The 21947-nt window shown below is 43.5% G+C and overlaps 1 protein-coding gene across 4 annotated transcripts in view; it reads right to left on the bottom strand.

The window, feature by feature from the left end:
• sfi1 (SFI1 centrin binding protein) overlaps nt 1-21947 on the bottom strand; it is a 262284-nt gene that overhangs the window by 175325 nt on the left and 65012 nt on the right. For all 4 annotated transcript variants that reach the window (XM_073055643.1, XM_073055642.1, XM_073055645.1 and 1 more), the window contains 2 exons: nt 20053-20214; nt 14552-14622 (listed from right to left, as the gene is read on the bottom strand). In XM_073055643.1, the coding sequence (XP_072911744.1) occupies nt 14552-14622; nt 20053-20214 (233 nt within the window). The remainder of the gene's footprint in view (nt 1-14551; nt 14623-20052; nt 20215-21947) is intronic.

Below are 21947 nucleotides of genomic sequence, written 5' to 3'. Positions count from 1 at the left end.
AGCTAACAGTGAAAGTAAGCAATGTAGAGATAACGGTGGTAGACAGGATCGTGGAGTGGTGTGATGGTATGGGGACCAGTCAAGGCCGGGAAGAGGGACACGTGTTCCAAGGAATAGACTAGAGCAGGGGTGTCAAACTCATTTTAGGTCACGGGCCGGATTGAGCAAAATGCAGCTTCATGCGGGCCGGATCAGTCGGACGCTTGCAAACGCAGCTTTTGTTGCCTCCGTTTTTTCAGCCTACTCTCATGTGTCTCAGTCTCTGCTATAACTACAAAGTGTTTCACTTTACAAATTCCGTTTCTTATGAAGAAGACTGCCGAATAAACACTAAAAACCCTGAAAACCTGGTACCTGAATAAACTCAGCATTAGCCATATCATACGTCATAGGCGCTTCAATTACTGGGGCCAGCTTTAATAGTAATTAGATATTATCTCGTGGGCCAAAGATAATTCCACCGCGGGCCGGATTTGGCCCGCGGGCCTTGAGTTTGACATATATGGACTAGACCAAGTATGGGCTACTGAGCAGAAATATTGGTGGCTAACGGAGAAGCTAATGTGCTGGTGATAAGCGTTGCAAGCGGATAGGGTATGAGATAGGAGACGGGGTATGCTAATGTAACTGAGATAGGAGACGGGGTATGGTAATGTAACTGAGATAGGAGACGGGGTATGCTAATGTAACTGAGATAGGAGACGGGGTATGCTAATGTAACTGAGATAGGAGACGGGGTATGCTGATGTAACTGAGATAGGAGACGGGGTATGCTAATGTAACTGAGATAGGAGACGGGGTATGCTAATGTAACTGAGATAGGAGACGGGGTATGCTAATGTAACTGAGATAGGAGACGGGGTATGCTAATGTAACTGAGATAGGAGACGGGGTATGCTAATGTAACTGAGATAGGAGACGGGGTATGCTAATGTAACTGAGATAGGAGACGGGGTATTCTAATGTAACTGAGATAGGAGACGGGGTATGCTAATGTAACTGAGATAGGAGACGGGGTATGCTAATGTAACTGAGATAGGAGACGGGGTATGCTAATGTAACTGAGATAGGAGACGGGGTATGCTAATGTAACTGAGATAGGAGACGGGGTATGCTAATGTAACTGAGATAGGAGACGGGGTATGCTAATGTAACTGAGATAGGAGACGGGGTATGCTAATGTAACTGAGATAGGAGACGGGGTATGCTAATGTAACTGAGATAGGAGACGGGGTATGCTAATGTAACTGAGATAGGAGTCGAGGGTATGCTAATGTAACTGAGATAGGAGACGGGGTATGCTAATGTAACTGAGATAGGAGACGGGGTATGCTAATGTAACTGAGATAGGAGACGGGGTATGCTAATGTAACTGAGATAGGAGACGGGGTATGCTAATGTAACTGAGATAGGAGACGGGGTATGCTAATGTAACTGAGATAGGAGACGGGGTATGCTAATGTAACTGAGATAAGAGACGGGGTATTCTAATGTAACTGAGATAGGAGACGGGTTATGCTAATGTAACTGAGATAGGAGACGGGGTATGCTAATGTAACTGAGATAGGAGACGGGGTATGCTAATGTAACTGAGATAGGAGACGAGGGTATGCTAATGTAACTGAGATAGGAGACGGGGTATGCTAATGTAACTGAGATAGGAGACGGGATATGCTAATGTAACTGAGATAGGAGACGGGGTATGCTAATGCGACTAAGGTAAGAAATTACTATAAAGAATACTGTGAACTAGGGTTTGGCGGACAATTAGTGACACGCTCATTAATTGTCTCAGCTTTTGTTTGCAAATAAAGGCTTAAACTTCTCAAAGAATCTTCTGCGTCTCCTGGTTATTTCAAGGAACCACGACAAAAATTGGCGACCACGGCAGGACCGGAAAGAGACCCACGGAAAGGAAACGGCAGATTGGGGACGCTTCCCAGTCCTCCAGGGAACCCCACAGGGCTAACAGAATTAAGGGTGCACCCAAACAAAAACTAAGCGCTTTTTGCGACAATTTGGACTAAGAATTCTGTTGGTTTTGGGGAGGTCTCGGAGACTCAGAAGTGTAGAACCACTGTCGAAGGGTCTCTCCGGCCCAAAGAATCTGGCAGAATTGGGGGTTAACAAAAGGCTCAGAGGATTGATCGAGAACACTGCAGTGGGGGTAAGTACGAATAAGCTAATAAGGAGTTAAGTGAAGAAAAATTCCACGTGTTGTTGGTAAGTCCCTGTGGATACCGCTTCGTACAAAACAAAGGTCTGAACGGGCAGGGAAAGGATATTAGAGAAAATCCTCGTGGATACCGCCTTAAGAGATAAGGGTCTGAATAGACGAGGTGCAAAGAGAAAGTTCTGTGGATACCGCTCTAGGTAGAGGTCTGTACGGGCAGAACGGAATAGGAAACAAGGACAGTCCGATATATAGTTTAAAGCGCTGGTAGATAGACGATAGACTAGGCATAGAATTAGAGTAAATAGTATTATCCAGTAAACGAACTGTGAATCTCTGAAATACCTTAAAAAGAGAGAACAACATGACAGGTAAAGGAACGGCAGTAGAGATTCTGAGCAAAAAATTCCCGGTAAATAAATGTGAGATCACAAAAACTTCAGAAAAATGGGAAAAAAGAACCAAGAACCTGGTCACAAAATGGCCTAGAGAAGGAACGTTTTATGTAAGCTTGTGCGAAGAAATGGAGGCACTAATTAAAAATTACAAACCAAAAGATAAAACTAAGAAAACAGAGCAAAAAAGAGAACGAGGAATGAAAGTGCTATAACTCTTCAGAACGGAGGGAGAGAGGCTGAGGAGGACAGGTAGAATATTGATTACAAGCGAGGAAGAAACTAAGGTGCTGGAGAAACAGCCTGTTAGAGAGAGAGGGAGAGGTACAGTGAGAAGCTGGCTTCAGCTCCATACCCGGATGTGAAAGAGGCAGAAAGGCCCCCTCCCTATAATGAGGAAGGAACCCCTAAGCAGTGCCCCCTGCTGACGGGTACAGTAAACATGCAGGGAGAAGTACAAGTTTGGGATAATGAGGAGGAAAAAAGACATTACGAGAAGGAAAAAGCGGCAATATGGAAGGAGATACAGGCAGAAAGGATAAAGGTGGAACAGGCAAAGAGAGAAATGAGATTGAACAGATGAAATACTTGAGAGAGGAAAAGGAGTATGAGGAGTACCGGTTATACCGTAGAAATGAACAGACTAGAAAAGAAAGTGGTTCATCAGGGCAGGAAGAGCTGAGGCATTCAAGAGGAAGTGGAAAGAAGATAGGAGATGAGAGTCTTGGAGAAACACAAGAGAGAAGAGAATCAAGCATGAGTAAGGATCATGAGGAGTCCCTGCCACAGGTGTACAGACACGGACAGGAAGAAAGAGAAGGTGACTCATTGGAGGAGCAAGAGTTAAGTGGTGAGAGAGAGGATGCGAGAATTTGTGGGGAAGAGGTAGGAGGCAGAAGCCTAGAAGAGCAGAAGGAGGCGGTAGGGAAGCAACTTGCGGAAGTAGAGAGAGAGCTAGATAAGTTACTGAGAGGGAATTGCCAGAGGAGATGTGAAAATTACTCCGGGGCCGACCAAGTATTGAATCAGGACAGAAAGGAAGGACTCCACAGGGAGACCGAGAGAAGAAGAGGACCCCGGAGAAATTTGTGTGAGAGGCAGTAAAGACATACCCAGAGACGGATGGGGAGTCAGGCGAGGAGGAGAGCCGGAGCAGGTGGGAAGTAGGAGGAAGAATGATGCCATTGTTAGTTAAAGGATCAGGACAAGTGCAGTATATTCCTTGGGGATCCCAGGACCTAGAAGGGCTGAAAAACACTCTGCCCAGTCTACATGAAGGAGCAGGGAAATGGATTAGAGCCTTTGAAGAAGAAACGGTGGGACAATTATTGGCTATGGGAGATTTGAAGGCACTATTGATAAGGTTGATGGGAACCTCCAAATTTAACGAACTAATGGAAATGGCTGGCATAGTAAACTCGAACGACCCGAGAACTGATGGAGACGGGTTTGACAGAGTGAGGCAGAGGGTATGGCAGGCCCTCAGGAAGTTTTATCCACCCAAAGTGGACCCCAAAGCCTTAAAGGGGGATCCACTGGGAGACACTGAAAACCCAGCAGCCTATGCAGAAAACCAGTTGAAAAGGTGGAGACTGGAGACTGAGCAAGAGGTGGAAAATAGCTTATTTATCACCTCACTGTTCCAACATAGCATTTTGGATGCAATGCCTCCACAAGTAAAATCCAAACTGGAGGAAGTGGTTGGGCTGACGTCAATGATCCCACAAGAATTCAGAGACCACGTAGTCCATGCGGTTGAGAAATACCGGAAAGACAAACGAAGGTTGGCTGAGCAGCAGGAAGAGGTGCAAAGGAAGTTAATACAAATGCAGCTCGAAGAACTCAAAAAGAAGGAAAAAGAGAAAAGCAAAAAGATGCTGCCAGCAATCTTTCCGAGTACAGCCATCGAACTGAATGAAGCACCGCTATATGGAGGAACCGATCATACTGTAAGACAAGGGCCGGAAAACCCCATGCCAATAATCAACATCTTTGGAGGAGCATTCCCACAAATGCCCTATCAGGAACAGACCAAATTCAAACAGCCCAGACAGGACTGGAAGTCCCAAGGAGGGGGACAGAGGAGGAGCTATGGGCAGAGGGGACCAGTGAGGAAACAGGGGGAAAGAGAGGTAGAGAGATTGTGCTGGGGATGTAATCAGCCAGGTCACCTAAGAAGAGATTGTCCGTTTACACCATGGCCTGTCACACACTAGCAGGAACCGATAAGAAGGGAACTAAAGTTTAGCCAAGGACCAGCTCCCACAGGCCCAAGCGGACCTGTGAACCCCTACGCGAGGTATTAGAGGTGCCCCGAGAACTCGAGTGGGAAGGGACATTACCCAATAATAACAAGGGAGGCAGACGAGGAACCCAATGTTCAGGTTATGTTAGAAGGGCAACTGACACCAATGATGGTAGATACTGGAGCCACGTACACTTGCGTACAGCCACAGTATGCCCTTCACCTTCCCATGTCAGGAAAGTTTATTAAGACGGTAGGGTTCTCGGGGAAAACACAGTTGACACAGTGCACGGCTCCAGTGCAGTTGAAAATGGGAAATAAAGGAATTGTTTTGCCAGTGCTAGTATCTAAAGAAACTCCGATTAATTTGTTAGGCAGAGATGCCTTATTGAAACTGGAATTAAAATTAGAATGCACCAGAAATGGGCTGAGTGTGGAAAGAGCAGGGGCTCAATTGATAGTGCGAGAAGATAAGAAGGCTAATGTCTTTTGGATAGGAGACATAGCAGATCAGATTCAGGAAACCTGGGAAAATGGAAAAAGGGTGTGCAGGCTATATTACCCAGGGCCGTAATGCCCAAATCTGAGCTACATTGTACAGTGATTTTTGACGAGACTCAGAACAGGGAGTTAGAGGAGAGATGGCACGTGGAGGCATGTACCCAACAGCACCTGGAAGGGGAGGCTGTGATAATTGGAAAGCAAGGGGCAGCTTTACAAGTTAAGTGGAACACCTTTTTAGAAAAATGGTACAGGATACCAGAGGCTGCACCCCACGTAACGTTGTTGGTAAACAAGGGATATCAGTCTAAAGACTTAGGACCCTTAGTTAAGAGTGCTGAAACCGTAACAGTGTGGAGGAAAATCACGCCGGAGGTGTGGATATCAGAAGACAACAATTGCATTAAAATAATAGTAAGTGTAGATATGGTAGGGACAATGAAAGTGGTAAAATTTCTGACAAATGAAGTGATCCCAAAGTTTGGAATACCTACAGAAGTTAGCTCAGACAATGGTTCAGCTTTTATCCAGAAAGTGGTCAAATTGGTACTACAAGCACTGAGGATAAAGCAAAGATTTGGATGTGTATACCACACTTAGTCGCAGGGCATGGTAGAGAGAATTAATGGAACCCTGAAAGCCAAACTGAACAAGATCTGTGCAGACACTAAACTTAATTGGGTCGATGCTTTAACGTTAGCATTGATGAGTTACCGCATGCAAACTAATCGAATGACATGCCTGACATTGCATGAGATGCTAACTGGGAGGCCCATGCCAGTGCCCCAGTGGAGAGGGCCGTATAAAAGACCTAGTTTGGAACAATTGGAAATAGAATTGAAACAATACATGCAGCAGCTAACTATGATACATAAGTCTATTTATGCACAGGAAAAACAGAAAGAGCCAGAGACTGTACAAGGGGAAGGACCGACCAAACCAGGAGACCAGGCTTACGTGAGAGTTTTTCGGAGAAAGTGGAACGAGCCGAGAAGGGAAGGACCCTTTACAGTAACCAAGGCATCACCCACCGCAGTTCAGGTAGAAGGACGCTCCACCTGTTACCATCTGAGCCACTGCACGAGGGCAGTCCCGCAAGGACAATCAGGTGAGGAGTCCGAGGTAAGTGATGCGGAGGAACAGTTAGCAGAAGACAGACAGGAGGAACAAGAAGCCAGACACCTACACTGGAACAGCTTATAATGCAATATCGGTTGAGCTATGAATGTTTTACGCGGAAAGGTGCTCGTCCAGTGGGTCATTTTAGAGGTAGCTGCACTCAGATGTGGGATGTAACCCCAGGCAAAAGACACGTAGTAGGTTCCCCTCCACCCAAAGGTACGTTGGACACCCAGACCATCCCCTTAGCAGACACCTGGTGGCTGTGTGGTGAGGAAGGAGGTCTGAGATCCACACTTCCCCTCAATTGGGCAGGTACGTGTACGCGTGTTATGCTACTTCAAGAAGTTATAGTATCCCCTGAAGTACACTTCAACACTGATATCTCTGAACAGCAGACACTATTGCGGAAAAGGAGAAAATATGAACCCGACTCGATGATTTGGATAGATAGTATAGGTCAGCCGAGAGGTATACCTAACGAATTTAAGGCGAGGAATGAGATTGCTTCAGGCTTCGAAGCATTTCTACCCTTGATAGGAACTATTAAGAATGTTGAATGGATAAATTATATATATTACAATCAGCAAAGATTCATCAACTACACCGATGATGCATTGGAGGCCTTGGGACAACAGTTAGATGCAACTAGCAAAATGGCGTGGCAGAATAGACAAGCATTGGACTGGCTGTTGGCAAAAAAAGGAGGAGTTTGTGTGATGTTTGGAGAGTAGTGCTGTACTTTTATACCAAATAACACTAGTCCAGAAGGATCGTTTACTAAGGCAATGTATAAGTTGAAAAGTCTAAGAAAGGAAGTTAAACAGAATGCAGGGTTCGGACATCAGTTATTTGACTGGTTAGAAAGTAGACTCGGAGGATGGGGAGCATGGCTGACTAAGATGGCAATAACTGTTGGTATTGTATTGTTGAGCTGTGCGCTTGTTCTGTGCTGTTTACTTCCTTGTCTCAAGTCTCTTGTCGTGCGTGCTGCAACCAAACAATTTCTGATGCTCGTGGCAATTACTGAAGCAAGCTTAGTGGAGAAAGAAGCACCGAAGATGTATTGTTACAGCCTACAACACCTGCAGGATGAACAAGAGCAAAACGACAGTGTGGGAGTAGATTGTAAGGGCTACTGAGTTTTTTTCCCTGTCTCAGGTACAAAGGGACAGGTTTTTGGCTCAGCGGCCTAGGGTAACAGGGAGAGAATACTTTGAGGTCTTGGCACAGAAAATTATAGTTTAACCCGAGATTTGGGAATAAGTGCTGGACTTTATTGGGGCTTTTGTGCGCGGACTCTTAGTCTTCTTTCTCTGTGTGAGACCCTATGGGTCTCAAAGAGGGGATTATATTCGAGAATAAAGCAAATTGTTTGCTGTGTAACCAAAACTATGTAACCAGCCTTGTTTGCTATTTGCTATGTATGTATCCAATTTAGAAGGAGAATGAAATCTCTGTTTTGTCTCTGTACTATTGAACACATCAGTGCCTTAAGAAAGTAGCTAACAGTGAGAAACCAGCCTTATATTTACTATGTATCCGACTTATCAGCCAGAATGAAATCTCTGTATTGTCTTTGTACTATTGAACACATCAATGCCTTGAGAATGTAGCTAACAGTGAAAGTAAGCAATGTAGAGATAACGGTGGTAGACAGGATCGTGGAGTGGTGTGATGGTATGCGGACCAGTCAAAGCCGGGAAGGGGAACACGTGTTCCAAGGAATAGACTAGAGCAAGTATGGGCTACTGAGCAGAAATACTGGTGGCTAACGGAGAAGCTAATGTGCTGGTGATAAGCATTGCAAGCGGATAGGGTATGAGATAGGAGACGGGGTATGCTAATGTAACTGAGATAGGAGACGGGGTATGCTAATGTAACTGAGATAGGAGACGGGGTATGCTAATGTAACTGAGATAGGAGACGGGGTATGCTAATGAAACTGAGATAGGAGACGGGGTATGCTAATGTAACTGAGATAGGAGACGGGGTATGCTAATGTAACTGAGATAGGAGACGGGGTATGCTAATGTGACTGAGATAGGAGACGGGGTATGCTAATGTGACTGAGATAGGAGACGGGGTATGCTAATGTGACTGAGATAGGAGACGGGGTATGCTAATGTAACTGAGATAGGAGACGGGGTATGCTAATGTAACTGAGATAGGAGACGGGGTATGCTAATGTAACTGAGATAGGAGACGGGGTATGCTAATGTAACTGAGATAGGAGACGGGGTATGCTAATGTAACTGAGATAGGAGACGGGGTATGCTAATGTAACTGAGATAGGAGACGGGGTATGCTAATGTAACTGAGATAGGAGACGGGGTATGCTGATGTAACTGAGATAGGAGACGGGGTATGCTAATGTAACTGAGATAGGAGACGGGGTATGCTAATGTAACTGAGATAGGAGACGGGGTATGCTGATGTAACTGAGATAGGAGACGGGGTATGCTAATGTAACTGAGATAGGAGACGGGGTATGCTAATGTAACTGAGATAGGAGACGGGGTATGCTAATGTAACTGAGATAGGAGACGGGGCATGCTGATGTAACTGAGATAGGAGACGGGGCATGCTGATGTAACTGAGATAGGAGACGGGGTATGCTGATGTAACTGAGATAGGAGACGGGGTATGCTGATGTAACTGAGATAGGAGACGGGGTATGCTGATGTAACTGAGATAGGAGACGGGGTATGCTGATGTAACTGAGATAGGAGACGGGGTATGCTAATGTAACTGAGATAGGAGACGGGGTATGCTAATGTAACTGAGATAGGAGACGGGGTATGCTAATGTAACTGAGATAGGAGACGGGGTATGCTAATGTAACTGAGATAGGAGACGAGGTATGCTAATGTAACTGAGATAGGAGACGGGGTATGCTAATGTAACTGAGATAGGAGACGGGATATGCTAATGTAACTGAGATAGGAGACGGGGTATGCTAATGTAACTGAGATAGGAGACGGGGTATGCTAATGTAACTGAGATAGGAGACGGGGTATGCTAATGTAACTGAGATAGGAGACGGGGTATGCTAATGTAACTGAGATAGGAGACGGGGTATGCTAATGTAACTGAGATAGGAGACGGGGTATGCTAATGTAACTGAGATAGGAGACGGGGTATGCTAATGTAACTGAGATAGGAGACGGGGTATGCTAATGTAACTGAGATAGGAGACGGGGTATGCTAATGTGACTGAGATAGGAGACGGGGTATGGTAATGTAACTGAGATAGGAGACGAGGTATGGTAATGTAACTGAGATAGGAGACGGGGTATGCTAATGTAACTGAGATAGGAGACGGGGTATGCTAATGTAACTGAGATAGGAGACGGGGTATGCTAATGTAACTGAGATAGGAGACGAGGTATGCTAATGTAACTGAGATAGGAGACGGGGTATGCTAATGTGACTGAGATAGGAGACGGGGTATGGTAATGTAACTGAGATAGGAAACGAGGTATGGTAATGTAACTGAGATAGGAGACGGGGTATGCTAATGTAACTGAGATAGGAGACGGGGTATGCTAATGTAACTGAGATAGGAGACGGGGTATGCTAATGTAACTGAGATAGGAGACGGGGTATGCTAATGTAACTGAGATAGGAGACGGGGTATGCTAATGTAACTGAGATAGGAGACGGGGTATGCTAATGTAACTGAGATAGGAGACGGGGTATGCTAATGTAACTGAGATAGGAGACGGGGTATGCTAATGTAACTGAGATAGGAGACGGGGTATGCTAATGTAACTGAGATAGGAGACGGGGTATGCTAATGTAACTGAGATAGGAGACGGGGTATGCTAATGTAACTGAGATAGGAGACGGGGTATGCTAATGTAACTGAGATAGGAGACGGGGTATGCTAATGTAACTGAGATAGGAGACGGGGTATGCTAATGTAACTGAGATAGGAGACGGGGTATGCTAATGTAACTGAGATAGGAGACGGGGTATGCTAATGTAACTGAGATAGGAGACGGGGTATGCTAATGTAACTGAGATAGGAGACGGGGTATGCTAATGTAACTGAGATAGGAGACGGGGTATGCTGATGTAACTGAGATAGGAGACGGGGTATGCTGATGTAACTGAGATAGGAGACGGGGTATGCTGATGTAACTGAGATAGGAGACGGGGTATGCTAATGTAACTGAGATAGGAGACGGGGTATGCTGATGTAACTGAGATAGGAGACGGGGTATGCTGATGTAACTGAGATAGGAGACGGGGTATGCTGATGTAACTGAGATAGGAGACGGGGTATGCTGATGTAACTGAGATAGGAGACGGGGTATGCTAATGTAACTGAGATAGGAGACGGGGTATAGGAGACGGGGTATGCTGATGTAACTGAGATAGGAGACGGGATATGCTAATGTAACTGAGATAGGAGACGGGGTATGCTAATGTAACTGAGATAGGAGACGGGGTATGCTAATGTAACTGAGATAGGAGACGGGGTATGCTAATGTAACTGAGATAGGAGACGGGGTATGCTAATGTAACTGAGATAGGAGACGAGGTATGCTAATGTAACTGAGATAGGAGACGGGGTATGCTAATGTGACTGAGATAGGAGACGGGGTATGGTAATGTAACTGAGATAGGAAACGAGGTATGGTAATGTAACTGAGATAGGAGACGGGGTATGCTAATGTAACTGAGATAGGAGACGGGGTATGCTAATGTAACTGAGATAGGAGACGGGGTATGCTAATGTAACTGAGATAGGAGACGGGGTATGCTAATGTAACTGAGATAGGAGACGGGGTATGCTAATGTAACTGAGATAGGAGACGGGGTATGCTAATGTAACTGAGATAGGAGACGGGGTATGCTAATGTAACTGAGATAGGAGACGGGGTATGCTAATGTAACTGAGATAGGAGACGGGGTATGCTAATGTAACTGAGATAGGAGACGGGGTATGCTAATGTAACTGAGATAGGAGACGGGGTATGCTAATGTAACTGAGATAGGAGACGGGGTATGCTAATGTAACTGAGATAGGAGACGGGGTATGCTAATGTAACTGAGATAGGAGACGGGGTATGCTAATGTAACTGAGATAGGAGACGGGGTATGCTAATGTAACTGAGATAGGAGACGGGGTATGCTAATGTAACTGAGATAGGAGACGGGGTATGCTAATGTAACTGAGATAGGAGACGGGGTATGCTAATGTAACTGAGATAGGAGACGGGGTATGCTGATGTAACTGAGATAGGAGACGGGGTATGCTGATGTAACTGAGATAGGAGACGGGGTATGCTGATGTAACTGAGATAGGAGACGGGGTATGCTAATGTAACTGAGATAGGAGACGGGGTATGCTGATGTAACTGAGATAGGAGACGGGGTATGCTGATGTAACTGAGATAGGAGACGGGGTATGCTGATGTAACTGAGATAGGAGACGGGGTATGCTGATGTAACTGAGATAGGAGACGGGGTATGCTAATGTAACTGAGATAGGAGACGGGGTATAGGAGACGGGGTATGCTGATGTAACTGAGATAGGAGACGGGATATGCTAATGTAACTGAGATAGGAGACGGGGTATGCTAATGTAACTGAGATAGGAGACGGGGTATGCTAATGTAACTGAGATAGGAGACGGGGTATGCTAATGTAACTGAGATAGGAGACGGGGTATGCTAATGTAACTGAGATAGGAGACGGGGTATGCTAATGTAACTGAGATAGGAGACGAGGTATGCTAATGTAACTGAGATAGGAGACGGGGTATGCTAATGTAACTGAGATAGGAGACGAGGTATGCTAATGTAACTGAGATAGGAGACGGGGTATGCTAATGTGACTGAGATAGGAGACGGGGTATGGTAATGTAACTGAGATAGGAGACGAGGTATGCTAATGTAACTGAGATAGGAGACGGGGTATGCTAATGTAACTGAGATAGGAGACGGGGTATGCTAATGTAACTGAGATAGGAGACGGGGTATGCTAATGAAACTGAGATAGGAGACGGGGTATGCTAATGTAACTGAGATAGGAGACGGGGTATGCTAATGTAACTGAGATAGGAGACGGGGTATGCTAATGTAACTGAAATAGGAGACGGGGTATGCTAATGTAACTGAGATAGGAGACGGGGTATGCTAATGTAACTGAGATAGGAGACGGGGCATGCTAATGTAACTGAGATAGGAGACGAGGTATGCTAATGTAACTGAGATAGGAGACGGGGTATGCTAATGTAACTGAGATAGGAGACGGGGTATGCTAATGTAACTGAGATAGGAGACGAGGTATGCTAATGTAACTGAGATAGGAGACGGGGTATGCTAATGTGACTGAGATAGGAGACGGGGTATGCTAATGTAACTGAGATAGGAGACGGGGTATGCTAATGAGACTGAGATAGGAGACGGGGTATGCTAATGTAACTGAGATAGGAGACGGGGTATGCTAATGTAACTGAGATAGGAGACGGGGTATGCTAATGTAACTGAGATAGGAGACGGGGTATGCTAATGTAACTGAGATAGGAGACGGGGTATGCTAATGCAACTAAGGTAAGAAATTACTATAAAGAATACTGTGAACTAGGGTTTGGCGGACAATTAGTGACACGCTCATTAATTGTCTCAGCTTTTGTTTGCAAATAAAGGCTTATACTTCTCGAAGAATCTTCTGCGTCTCCTGGTTATTTCAAGGAACCACGACACTATCAGCCACCCAGTAATAACATTATAGTGGCACAGGCAATAAACAGAGAAATATCTGAGGCATGTAAGAATGGAACAACAGTTATCATGAGGGACTTTAACTTGTCAATAGATTGGGATGTATCAAGTTGGTCGAGGCAGCCTTGAGGAGGACTTCATAGAAAGCATCCATGATGGCTTTCTTGGACAGCATGTTACTGAAGCTACAAGGGAACAAGCTATCTTAGATCTGGTCCTGTGCAATGAGACAGGTAAAATTACTGTTCTTGTGGTTAGGGATCCTCTTGGAAAGAGTGATCACAGTATGACTGAATTTCTCAACAAATGGAGGGTACAATCGTTCAATCTAAAATGAGTGTTTTATGCCTAAACAATGGAGACTACAATGGGATGGAGGAGGATTTGGCTACTGTAGACTGGAAACACAGGCTATATGGAGGGATGGTTGAGGAACAGTGGAAGACTTTTAAAGAGATTTTTCATGTTGCTCAACAAAAGTATATTGCAGTTAAAAGCAAGGATAGTAAGAGTGGGAGAGCCAGCCCTGGATAACTAAGGAAATAAAAGAAGACATCAAACTAAAATCTCATGCATACAAAGTCACCAAGAGTAATGGGAAACTGGAAGATTGGGAAAACTCTAAAAAGCAACAAAGTACCACTAAGCAAGTAATAAAGAAAGAAAAGCTATATTATGAAAATAAACTAGCACCAAATATAAAAACGGATAGTAAAAGTGTTTATAATTATATAAAGCAGAAAAGAGTGGCTAAAGTGAACGTAGGTCCCTTGGAGGATGAGAAGAGGGAATTGAAATAGGTAATAAGGAAATAGCTGAGAATTTAAATGACTATTTTGCGTCAGTCTTCATGGTGATGAACACATCTAACATAACAAGAGAGATGTTATGGATGTGATGGGAGGCGAAGACCCTGATATCACTAAAGAGGTAGTGCTGAGAAAACTTCTGGGCCTGAACACAGATAAATCCCCTGGTCCTGATGGAATGCATCCCAAGGTACTGAAAGAAATGGCAGAAGTTATCTATTCCTAAATCCAAAACACTTCTGCCTCATGCATTTCAGATAAGGGGTACTCAACTTGTACTAGTATTTTTTTTAATATTCCAAGTTTATTTCATTCTAGAATTTAATTTCCAACAGCCATGATGACATTTAAATTCAAGTCTGTGGATCAATGGTCCTGAGTCTAACCTTAATATACTGTAACTGAGCTGCTAAGTTGTTAATAAATCCAAAACTCAGATACTGAATATCAAAAGAACTTATTTTAAAAGTTACTGGTGCCTGAATAAAATAATTACACATTTCAGCAATTCTAAACCCAGCAGCAATGCAGTACAAGACTTTAATACAGTGCATGATATGACTAAATCTTACCAGCAGGTAACAGCGGTAATGATGATCTGCCAAGTTGCATAGTTCAATCTTTTCAGCCCTCAGAACAATGTCTGCATTGAAGTTAACAGAATTACCAGCTATTATACAAATAAATTACCAACAGATTATTCAAGTTTAATAGTCATTCAATCATACACGAACAGTCATAAATACAGACAAACAAAAAAGCATTACTCCAGGGCCAAGCTGCAAACACAGTTCCAAAAGTCACACACACAAGGAACATATAGCACATAAAAGATTGCAAGCACATGTAAGATACCAGTAAAATACAGTCATACGAAAAAAATATACAGCCCAAGACACTGAGCCCATGAATGTTGCAGAAATCTGCACAATCAGTTTGTCTTCTCCTTAGCGGACATGGGGGGTGGGGGGAGAGCGGAGGCAACTTGGACCATACCGACTCCAATGCCTCTCTCTGTGGCGTCTATAAATAGGCGATACTGCAGTTTGAGGCCTAATCCCCGCTATAACCAAGGCCACGCAGCCCCACTGCTGTCCAATAAATCAGTGAATCGGACTTGTAGCATTCCACAAAAGACCATAAGATATAGGAGCAGAAGTAAGCCATATGGCCCATCGAGTCTGCTTGGCCATTGAATCATGGGCTGGTCCTTAAGACCCTTATGCACATGGCTACATAAGGGTCTTAAGATCACAAGAAAAGCGACCAAGACGATTACTCACTGTTGGACTGCACACCTCCTTTGTGTACTGACTCGTCTGACAAGTCTCTGATGCAGGCAGCAGTATGATTCACTTTCTCTGCCAATGAGCAACTCATTGACAGGGTAGACCTGCAGTACTTCAAGTTCTTAATGTCCAGCAGGGTCTTGTGACCATAAAAAAACAAGTTAAAAAGGACACATTCACCTTTGGTTGACCCCGTAGAAGCCAATGTGATTGAATGCACCATCTTCTTACTGGAAGGTTGAGGCCTTTCATCAGAGATAAGCACAAAATCAAATGAGAAATAAACAAGCCAGAAGTGCAGGGCAGTAGAGATGGCCTACATGGACTTTAGTAAAGCCTTTTATGGGGCTTCCATTCAAGGCAGCAATGGAAATTTAGATCAAATGAGGTCAAAGGTGAAGTAGCTAACTGGATACACAATTGGATTGATGGTAGGAAGCAGAGGATGATGGTGGAAGGTTGTTTATCGAACTAGAGATCCATGGGTCAGTGCTCGGCCAATTCTTATTTATCATCTATAATCAATGATTTGAATGAAAATATCACCAAGACCAAGGAGATGGTGGTGGACTTTAGGAGATCTAGGCCTCATATGGAGCCAGTGATCATTAATGGAGAATGTGTGGAGCAGGTTAAGACCTACAAGTATCTGGGAGTACAGTTAGATGAGAAGCTAGACTGGACTGCCAACACAGATGCCTTGTGCAGGAAGGCACAGAGTCGACTGTACTTCCTAAGAAGGTTGGCGTCATTCAATGTCTGTAGTGAGATGCTGAAGATGTTCTATAGGTCAGTTGTGGAGAGCGCCCTCTTCTTTGTGGTGGCGTGTTGGGGAGGAAGCATTAAGAAGAGGGACGCCTCACGTCTTAATAAGCTGGTAAGGAAGGCGGGCTCTGTCGTGGGCAAAGTACTGGAGAGTTTAACATCGGTAGCTGAGCGAAGGGCGCTGAGTAGGCTATGGTCAATTATGGATAACTCTGAACATCCTCTACATAGCACCATCCAGAGACAGAGAAGCAGTTTCAGCAACAGGTTACTATCGATGCAATGCTCCTCAGACAGGATGAAGAGGTCAATACTCCCCAATGCCATTAGGCTTTACAATTCTACCGCCAGGACTTAAGAACTTTTTAAAAGCTATTATTAATGCTTTTTGAGATAGTGATTTAGATGTATATCATATTTTTTACTGAGTTAAGTATTGTATGTAATTAGTTTTGCTACAACAAGTGTATGGGACATTGGAAAAAAGTTGAATTTCCCCATGGGGATGAATAAAGTATCTATCTATCTATCTATCTATCTATATGAAGCATGGTTAGTAAGCTTGCACTGAAATAAAAGGTGTCATAGATAGTTTGTCAAGAATTACAATGATCTTGATCAGCTGGGTAGGTGATCCGAGGAATAGCAAATGGGATTCAATTTGGCCAAGTGTGAAGTGTTGCATTTTGGGAAGACAAATCAGGGTAGAGCTTCCATAGTGAATGGTTGAGCTCTGGGGAGAGTTGCTGACCCAGGAGTACAAGTATATGGGTTCCCTGAATGTGGCATCATGGGTAAGGTCGGTGAAGAAGGATTTTGGCACATTAGCCTTCAACAGTCAGGACACTGAGTATAGAAGTACAAGATTTGGGAGAGGCCACATTTGCAAATATTACATTCAATTTTGGTCACTCTGCTAAAGGAAAGATACCATGAAGCCAGAAAAACTGCAGGTAAGATCTACGAGGCTGTTATTAGGACATGAGGAACTAAGTTTCTGGTGCGAGGATGGGCAGGCTAGAACATTATTCTTTGGAACATACAAGACTGAAAGGTAACCTTACAGAGGTATACAAACCATAAAGGGAATAGATAGGGTGAATGTAATTAGGCAATCAAAAACTAGAAGGTATAGGCTTAAGGTAAGAGGAAGAAGATTTGTAATGAACCTAAGAGGCAACTTCTTCATGCAGAAGATGAAGCATATATGAAATGAACTGCCAGAGGAAGTGGCTGAGGCAAGTATTATAAGAAAATATAAAACATATTTGGACAGATACATGGATAGGATATGGATATGAATAGAGGGATATGGGCAAAACATGGGCAGATGGAACTAACTTAGCTGGGAATCTTGGTTGACATGGACATGTTAGGCCAAAGGGCCTGATTCCATGTTCTATGACTTTATGACTCCATAATCCAGTACAGAAGAGGCTCAAAAGGATGCATCAAATCTTGACATTAACAATTTTTTGTTACTAAGTCAAGTCACTTTTTATTGCATTTCGACCATAACTGTGCAGTACACAGTAAAAACGAGACAACGTCTTTCAGGACCATGGTGCTACATGAAACAGTACAAAAACTACACTGAACTACGTAAAAACACACATAAAAAAACTACACTAGACTACAGACCTACCCTGGACTGCATAAAGTGCACAAAACAGTGCAGGCATTACAATAAATAATAAACAAGACAATAGGCACAGTAGAGGGCAGTAAGTTGGTGTCAGTCCAGGCTCTGGGTATTGAGGAGTCTGATGGCTTGGGGGAAGAAACTGTTACATAGTCTGGTCGTGAGAGCCCGAATGCTTTGGTGCTTTCACATCATTCCAGTAATGGGGCCACCAGAACGGTACACAATATTCAAAATATAGCCAGACTAAAATTTTTAATCAGCTTAAGGCAACCATTTTGTAGAGCAAGTATGCTCTGTTCACAATGGCCATTTCAAGTTTACAACATGTCACTTCAATTCTCTTCCCAATCCTACATTGAGCTATCTTCGGCCTTCCCCATTGATAACACAAATTGGATGAACTATGTCTCATATTTCTTATGTTTCAGGTAACCCTCTTGTTCCCCTCTCACATGCATGCAATGGACATTCTAGTTTTCTTCTCCTTTTTATCACTCTGATCTGCTCTCACATCCCGTTCCATCTGCCCTTCATCCCCTTTCCAGCTGGTTCAATCCATCACCTGCCAGTCACTATCCCACCCCCATGTACTGATATGTACAGGCAATCTCTCCTGTTACCTCTAGTCCTGACACAGAGTCTCAATCCGAGCCACTGAATTACAACTGAATTACAAGCCCCGACAGATGCTTCATGACCCCAAGTTCCTCCAGTGTTGCTTTTGTTCCAGATTCCAGCATCTGCAGTCCCTTTGGACTTTGTAAACAAGTAGCATCTTTACTACTGCTGCAAAATCCTCCAAATTCACTGGCAGGTTAAGCAAAACAATGTGAACATCCTCCCCCAGGTTAATGTCAATTGCATCAAGGATCTGATTACAGTCAAATAGCTCTGATAAATGAACCAAGCCTGACACCAGACTCCAGAAACATAAACTCCGTGACCACTTTATAAGGTACACCTGTACACCTGCTTGTAATCAGCCAGCCATGTGGCAACAACTCAATGCATAAAAGCATGCAGACATGGTCAAGAGGTTTAGTTATTGTTCACACCAAACATTAGAATGGGTTAGGAAGGAATTCTAAGTGACAAAGACCATGGAGTGAATGTTGGTGCCAGACGGAGTGGGTTGAGTATCTCAGAAACTGCTGATCTCGGGAATTTTCACACACAATTCTCTAGAGAATGGTGCGATAAGCAAAATAACATTCAGCGATCAGTAGCTGTGTGGGCGAAAACACCTTGTTAATGAGGTCAGAGGAGAATGGCCACTTTGGTTCAAGCTGATAGGAAGGCAACAGTAACTCAAATAACCATGCATTACAACAGTGATGTGCAGAAGAGCATCTCTGAATGCATAATACATCAAATCTGGAAGTGAATGGGCTATAGCAGCAGAAGACCACTGTTCTACCTAATAAAGTGGCCACTGTGTGTATGCTTGACTCCAAACTTCATTGTGGTATGAGATTTCCAAAGTGATGTGCTTAAAGTTTAATTGATAAGCTTCAACAACTACACCAACTCATTGGAATTCATGACCCAATGAATGCTCCTAACAGTGAAGAAAACTCCGTGAAGGCTCAGAGCACATCAGTTCTTCATGATAAAAGCACACTCAGAAGCAAAGTACAAACAGCAGATGCAACACACAGAATCCTAAACAAACCGCCCATCTGCTCAACTGCTCCATCTATAGCTGAATTTGTACATCCTTCAAAGGATTCAACAATCACTCAGAGCCCAGAGGATTAAAGTAGAATCAAGTCTTTCCTAACCCTAAGGGAATACACACAAGGAGGAGATTCATAAGTCCCCTTTTAGAGATATCTCCTTTAGCCCACAAACTGTCAATGCTGCTGAACTTGCAGTCTTCAACCCTTAATCGATCATTGAGTAGTAATGAATTTATTTTATTTACTTATTTAGAGATACAGTGCAGGACAGTCCCTTCAGCCCACCATGCCATCCAACCAGCGACTCACCTATTTAACCCAAGATAATCACAGGACAACTTACAATGACCAATTAACCTACATCTTTGGGCTGGCACCTGGAAAAAACAAACACACACACACAAAGGAAGAACTTTCTTACAGAGGACATAGGATTTGAACCCCAAGCTCCAATACCCTAAACTGTAATAGCATCACGCTAACCGCTATGTCACCGTTTTTCTCTCCCATAATTTATCTTCTCAGCAATATTGTTTTGTTGCAACACCTGGTCAGAGTTTATGTATATTTTGAAAACCTTTGAGCAATACTAAATGTTTTAACTGACATGAAGTAATCCCATTGTGCAATACTATGTCCCAACAATGCTGCAATCTAGACAGACTCAAGTTAAGGATTTCACAGAGAAAGGATACAATGACTCCAATGCTGAAAGATCCTCCGCAGCATGCACCTCCTGCTCAACTTACTGATGCAAATCTCAAGGGCACAGATGCTCTTTTGATGATGCCAGGCAAAGATCCACATAGAAAAGTATTGTGATACAACATTGTTTGTGTAGAACTGCTTAGCCACTGCTGTGTGATGAAATTGAAAAGACAACAATAATGAGAAGGATGGTCAGTATATCGCGATTATCACAATGCTTCATTCAGAGTGCAACAAGTGTAATGCTCCAACCACTTTTAAAACCACTTTTGAAAGAGGCATCATTTCTGAAGACTAAGATCTTAAGATTAGCTTCATTTGTCATATGTATATCAAAACATACAGTGAAATCTGGAATTTTTGAATCTATGACCCACAAAGTTTAATGCCTGTGTTGCCACACTTTCAGTGCCAACGTAGCAGACCCATGACTCACTAACCCTAACCATACATCTTTGAAATGTGGAAGGGAACTGGAGCACCCAGAGAAAACCCATGTATTCATGGGAAGAATACACAGGAATGGCAGTGGCAGGAATTGAACTCTGTGAAGGTTGGCACCATAAAGCAATGTGTAAACTGCTATGCTGTGCTGAATCAAACTGTTACTCAGGGAAGCCAATGAATACACTATATTTTCCATCCCAGACAGTATTCATAGAGTTGCTGCATAAAACCTGCTACACAAGATAAAACCTCAAATTTCAGAAAAATATACTGGCATACATGGAGCATTAGTTAACAGCAGAAAGCTGACTCAGGTTCAACAAGTCATTTCAAAGTGAACTTTCTTTCCAATTCATTTTCTTACTCCAGTTGCACTATTTTTTTCTCAATTTTACCAATGTTTACTTGCCTTCCCTTTGATCCCTGAATTTCATCTTTAATGTCACCTTGGGAGAAAGATCAGGCGAGAAACACAGAATACAAAACAAACCACAAGACTGAAAAAAAGTCCACATACAAATCACAGGAATCCTGGCAACATCCTCCCTCTCCATAGCAGAGTGATCTCACCAGTGATAAAAAGGCAGTACCCCCTCTCGGTCAACAGAGCACTTACCCAGTGATAAAAAGGCAGGCAGCCGGCGTTTCAATTTCCCTTGTCACTTCAATCAGCGAACAATGGTAGTTTTAATCAGCAAAATGAAGTTGAACACCAGCTCGCAACCTTCTTACCACAAGATTCCTGCTTGCTGTCTCTGCCTCCCAGAATCCCGTTGGAGACTGCAGAGTGCTGAGACATCCAAACAATCTCCACACTGCAAATCACAGGCTCCAACAATTCCAGAAACACATTCAAGATTAAAAAAAAACAAATGTAAAAGACATAAAAGTGAAATATATGGTTCATGATCTATCCAGAAGATGTTGACTGAAAAGAGTGTTATACACACGTGCCATCTTAACCAGAAGTATTCTGATTCTTACAAATGGTGATATTTTTCCAGTGTAAAGCTTCCCCTGATGATGTTAACAGCACATAATGTTTGACTGTGGTAAGAGTTTCAACCTCACTGGTCTTTGAAAACCTGTTTTCACCAACATTATTTTCATGAAGTTGCCATTTAATGGGTCAGCATTCAAAATAGACAATAGACAAAAGGTGCAGAACAGAATGGACCGGAACATGAAAGCAAAGATACAATACTGAGGCTTTATAAGGCATTGGTCAGACCACACTTGGGAGTATTGAGAGTAGTTTTAAGCCCCTTACCCTTACCTAAGTAAGGATTTGCTGAAATCAGTGGGGGACCAGAGTAGGTTCATGAGAATGATCCTGGGAATGAAAGTGTTAACATATGAAGAGTGTATGATAGCTCTGGACCCATAATCACAGGAATTTAGAAGAATGAGAGGATCTCATTGAAACCTACCCGAT

Source organism: Hemitrygon akajei, chromosome 9 (genome assembly GCF_048418815.1).
Source record: "Hemitrygon akajei chromosome 9, sHemAka1.3, whole genome shotgun sequence".
Taxonomy (NCBI): Eukaryota; Metazoa; Chordata; class Chondrichthyes; order Myliobatiformes; family Dasyatidae; genus Hemitrygon; species Hemitrygon akajei.
This window is presented reverse-complemented; position numbering and strand designations above follow the sequence as displayed.